This window comes from Parambassis ranga, chromosome 14 (assembly GCF_900634625.1).
Source record: "Parambassis ranga chromosome 14, fParRan2.1, whole genome shotgun sequence".
In the NCBI taxonomy this organism is placed as follows: domain Eukaryota; kingdom Metazoa; phylum Chordata; class Actinopteri; family Ambassidae; genus Parambassis; species Parambassis ranga.
The window spans coordinates 16,976,207-16,982,090 of NC_041034.1; the positions used below are offsets into that span (position 1 = coordinate 16,976,207).

The 5,884-nt window shown below is 40.3% G+C and overlaps 1 protein-coding gene across 1 annotated transcript; it reads right to left on the reverse strand.

The window, feature by feature from the left end:
- Positions 1 to 1,752: 1,752 nt before the first annotated feature.
- Positions 1,753 to 5,643, reverse strand: atp5l (ATP synthase, H+ transporting, mitochondrial F0 complex, subunit g). The gene is made up of 3 exons (XM_028421707.1): positions 5,485 to 5,643; positions 4,939 to 5,099; positions 1,753 to 1,951 (listed from the first exon to the last, which is right to left on the reverse strand). The coding sequence occupies exons 1-3, from the start codon at positions 5,534 to 5,536 to the stop codon at positions 1,853 to 1,855; spliced, it is 312 nt and encodes a 103-aa protein (XP_028277508.1). The 5' UTR covers positions 5,537 to 5,643; the 3' UTR covers positions 1,753 to 1,852.
- Positions 5,644 to 5,884: the final 241 nt, after the last annotated feature.

Genomic DNA, 5,884 nt, shown 5'->3' on the forward strand with positions numbered 1-5,884 from the left:
TCATTGACTCCAATGTTAATTTGAGGGTGGAAAATGTTAAATATTTTTAATATTATAATATTTGTAATTATTATTGAAGGTTTCTAAACTAATGAGCAGTTGTCCCGTATTTCTAAACAGATCAAATATGATCATAATGTATATATATAAGTGTCTAATTTCATTAGAAAAGCCAGGATATGGATATTAATTAGATATAATTAATATCCATATCCTGGCTTTTTTTAATTTTAATTGCTTGTGCTGTAAATATGCTCAGTGTCTGTCTTACTACAGCCAAATTTGCTTTAATCAAGTTTTTAACTGGTACATGGACCATTAAGTTTGTAATCACATATAAACCTACACCACCTGCTCTGAAGCTACTTGCAGTAGTCTCTTTCCAACAGTTACTCAACAATACTCACAGCTCCCTCTGCTGGCTGATTGTAGGAAACACAACAAAAATGGAATGAAAAGAGAGAAGCACTGCTCTTCTCATAAAATTGAGAACATTTTTGTTCGTGATGAATTTAAATACAATGCTTCAAAATTTAATTATAAAATGTACCTATCCAAACTGCAGCCCATGCAGCATGATGTATAATAACCAGCTGACCATGTGTTTTCTTATACATGCACAAATATAGACAGATTTTTCTGCACATAAAAATGTATTAACAAGTTTTAATAATCAGCAAGTCTAATTGGATGTGAAACTATCTTTATGAAGGTAACAATGTCAAGCATGTTTACACACAAACATCCCAATTTAGATCTGGAATTACATTAAGTCAGTTCTGACAACAACAGTCTTTTAAACAAATACACTGCTCAAAAAACAAAGGGAACACTAAAATAACACCTCTTAGATCTCAAAGAATGAAATATTCCAATTGAAAATCTTCATTTGTTACATAGCGGAACGCTATGTAAACGATTTAAAAATGATCAATGTAAATCATTATCATTAACCCATGGAGGTCTGGATTTGAAACCATACTCAAAATGAAAGTGGAAAATCACATTACAAGCTGATCCAACTTGAGTGGAAATTCCTCAAGACAAGTGAAAATGTGGTGTTGGTGGATGGAACGAGACATGATGTCCCAGATGTGCTGGATTGGATTCAGGTCTGGGGAACGGGCAGGCCAGTCCATAGCATCAATGCCTTCATCAGGCAGGAACTGCTGACACACTTCAGCCACATGAGGCCTAGCATTGTCATACATCAGAAGGAACCCAGGGCCCACTGCACCAGCATATGGTCTCACAATGGGTCTGAGGATCTCATCCTGGTACCTAATGGCAGTCAGGGTACCTCTGGCCAGCACATGGAGGGCTGTGCGTCCCTCCAAAGAAATGCCTCCCCACACCAGTACTGACCCACCACCAAACCAGTCATGCTGGAGGGTGTTGCAGGCATTGATATCCTGGATGAGCTGCACTACCTGAGCAGCTTGTGTGGGTTGTAGACACCGCCTCATGCTCCCTCTAGGGGTGAGAGCACTGACAACATGCAAAAGTGACCAAACATCAGGCAGAAAGGATGAGAGCAGAGAACTGGCCTGTGGTCAACACCTGCAGAACCGCTCCTTTATAGGGCTTGTCCTGATAACTGCCTCTCATTTCCACCTGTTGTCTGTTCCATTTGCACAACAGCAGCTGAAACTGATTCACAATCAGTGTTGATCCTAACTGGACAGGCTGATTTCACAGAAGAGTGACTGAAAATTTCCCAACTGTCCAAAAAAAACAATGCTAGGAGCCAAACACTTTAAACAATAGATATTCATTTATTGGTTCCCAGGATTCTCACAGGAAGATAAGCATACAATGCTCACAAAGAAAAACAGCATCAACAGTCCAAAACTCAGACGTCGTAGCCAACTATGCCTCCTTTGCCAATGCACTCTCCAATGTAGAACCACATCAGGACTTCAGTGGCAACCAGTCCATTCCTGAGAGCATCCTAAGAGGAAACAACACAATCAATTGGATTTGTTTCTTGACAAATAAATTAGGCAGTCAAACCTGACTTAATGATCATTGTTTACTCTGCATATTGATTTAAGCCTACTGGGTGGGAGAGGGTGTTACTACTTGCACTGATAACGTAGCTTGTCAACTGGCCAGATGGTCACCTTTTAATAAACTTAATACCATGTGGTTTGGTTCATTTTTGCACATATTCACCAATATCTGATCACAGGATACACAATGTCACAATTGGCAACTAAGGCCCTGATTACATCCGGCAGATCTGGAGGGCATCTTTACAGGTGAATAGACACAATAGAAATCCTGCTGTGAGACTAAAAAATATCTAAAATAGAACAGCAAAACATTTTATCTTTATAGCAAACAGATAAAAGGTAATAGTAACATAAACAGGAACATATGGGACAGAGGACTGCTGTGAAACACATGATTTAAGTGCAGTTGGAAAAACTGTGACAGCTCCCATGGCTACAGATTTGTCAGGAGCTCCTGATTGCTCAATGTTAATAATAATTATCAACCAAGTCATTATTGCCGTTATACATCCTTCAATGTGTGCTGTTCTCTCTCTTTGGATACACTTGCTTACATTGAGACAGCCGACACATTCTTAACCTTTTAAGTACACGCGGCCCGAGGACGGGACGGTTCATGTTTTCACTGCAATATCTCCGTCTGGGCGCAGCCATTTTGTGCTCCTTGTTGACAACCTACACCTCGTTGGAAAGCCACTTCCCTACTCTATTGATTGACAGCTCGTTTGACCATACAAAAGGATCGAGGGCCTGTCCCTAGCCAAAAGAATCCAATGAGCGACTATATCGAGCGAAGCACCTCCCCCCACTCTTACGCTTGTATTTTCAGCCCATTATATTTGACGCTGAATCTGATGCAATGGACGTATAGCCAATAAGATTTCCGTCACGGGGATGTCCCACATGAAGGGGTTGTGGAAGGAGGGTGGGCTACAGGCCTAAGCGTAAACATGAACAATGGATGCCGGCTGTCCATGCGTAAATGCGTAATAGTGAGAGTGAGCGTATATCTCCATTCCAGTGGTATTTCCAGTGACCAGAGAGATGGCGAAACGCATGGAAAAGAAGAATTACACTGTTGAAGAAGTTATTGAAGAGTGTACGAGACGGGAAAGCGACTTTTCTGACGAGGATGTGTCGGATGCGCAAAGTTATGTGTCGTCTGTTGACTCGGTGGAGGAGGACATGTTCATTGAAGGAGAAGATATTGTCCATGACAAGTAAGTAACTTTTATACATGTTGCAGTTTTATAAATAGAATGTAGACGTTTCAAAGAATTAGTGAATACAGTGTTGTGTCCTTTGTTTTGTTTACCTGTGTGGGGGAGGTGTGCGCTTTTACTATTCCTCCAAAAGTAGTTGTGGAGGACTGATTTGTGAGGTGAACAATGAATACAGCTACAGTTGTTCTGTGAATGAATATCTGATATATACATACAACCATACATACATCTATAGTTATTTTGTTTTATATATATTTTGTGCATTTTTAGGCAAACACTGTGTTCTATTTCATTTACCTGTGTGGGTCCTTTGTTCTGTTTACCTGTGTGGGGGAGGTGTGTGCTTTTACTATTCCTCCAAAAGTAGTTGTGGAGGACTGATTTGTGAGGTGAACAATGAATACAGCTACAGTTGTTCTGTGAATGAATATCTGATATATACATACAACCATACATACATCTATAGTTATTTTGTTTTATATATATTTTTTGCATTTTAGGCAAACTGATTCAGATACAGAGTGGGAGCCAAGCACCAGAGCCAGAGCAGCCTCCTACTCCCAGTGTACAACATCACAAGCCAGTCTACATCTCTGGTGACAGTAAGACACCCATCAAGCTTTCTAGCTGTGCTTTGTAGCAGCCCGTGACTGTAACAGTGGCATACTGAGAACAACATGTGGCTGTGAAACCTGTGGAATTGTAAACATGTAAACAGTTTGCTGTAAGTAGTTTGGGTATTTGTTTAGATAAAGGTGTTGTTTTTGACCATATCTCTTGTTCTGAGTCTTTTCTTGTGATGCACAATTTCAGTTTCAGTAGAATAATGAGCATTCAATGTGTTTTTGCTTCACTAACATTATTTCAATCATACTAATAGTGAATCTGAATATGGAATGAGGTTCCTCTAAGTGGCACCTTTCATTAGAGCTCTCATTGATGTCTGTATGTTGAAGCATTCCAGAGTTATGCACTTTGGTGCCAAAGTGTCCATTTGGAGACTCCAAATGGCACTTTTTGGAGAGCGCCTGGGAATACCTACAGAAAAACCTGTCCCAAATGGTCATTTCTTGTCCAATTACTATCTACTTTTAACTGGGAATAGGTAAGACTTCAGCCTGTGTCACTATATTGTCATCTAATCAACATCACCATGCTCCAGTTGTCAAGCAGCCTTTTTTACAAAAAAAATTTAGGCGAGCTACAAAATCTTTTTATTTCTCTGTGTTTAGACTTCTCTCACTGTTAACCATTTGCAATTGCAGTAAATCACACAGCTAAAATAAAAATTTCAGAGTGTTACCTTCACAATGAGACCAAGCTTTTGCACATACTCCTAAGGGGTCACAAACAGCTTGTAGTTTAATTTGGGTATGCCTTTGACAGGCGTTTCATCAACTATTGAGGGTGGTGTTAAAGGGTTAATATACCTGTTTATGTAAGTGTGGCTACTATTATGGTATGTAACTACATGTCATTATGGAAATATGAGATACAGCAACCCAGTGAATCTAAAGACAAAAGTCCTGAAATACAGGACCACAGTAAATCAACACACACACACACTCATAGGTAGTATAATAATATAAAAGGAAATCTTCTGTGGATATCAGGATTTCCTTTAATGACACCGCTTGTGTGCTCACAAGTAAATATGTGTAAAGTACACACAACAATGTCTGTGACAGTAATATACCCACCCTCACTGTGGTTTGACCGAGACGTCCTGACTTGAAAGCCTTGACGAGGTTCGTAGCCCCTTCGATGGCCTTGGGGATCTCGGCAGGGGAAGGGGGGACAAGTTCAACACGAGCGTAGTACCAGAAGGTCGCTAGCCGAGGTTTGGAGTAGGTGACAGCGGCTGGAAGCAGACATAAATGTTGCAATTAGGAAAAAGTAGCCTGACAGGTCTGTAGTAAGAAGCGGCTGAATGAAGCTTATCTTCATGCTGGTTTGTTAGCATTAGCCACTTAGCTGTTACGATGTACGCAAAAGCAACATTCATAGTGCTAATAGCCACAAAACAAACAAGTCAAATAAACACAAACAAAATCAAATATCAATGCAACATAATTGAAAACAGAGACCATCGCCTAATGTTACGTCTACTCGATTTAATCGAAGGCTGGACGTGCTATCATTGACAGTCACGGCCTATGCAAGTCTCAGCAACGATTATTGAACAGTCTGCAACGATATCCAATAATAAATACATTGGTGCTTAATAACACAAGAAAATAACTTACCGCCGACCAGTGTTGGTACTTTAGCGACCAGTTTCTGCACCGCCTGTGCCATGTTGAATCGTTTGTCGATGCTAACTGTTCCCCGTTTTTGTTAGCCGACTGAATGTCACCTCCAGTAGAAGGACCCCTACAGCTGACCACGCAGCTGCCTGTACAGATTTCTCCGCTGACATTCATGGCGCATAAACGCTGCCGGCTTCCGGTGTTTGGCCATTTCTACAGGATTTACATTTTTAGATAACGTGTTTTACATTCCTGTAGGTCGGGGAAATGGGTCTGTATGACAAGAGGAACATAAAGACAATAACACTGTTTTTTTTTGTTTAATGCTGATGTTTCCTTGATTTGCTCAATAGAGGGCAGCACTACCCCGAGTCTTTTTTTTTCTTTTTTTTTGACA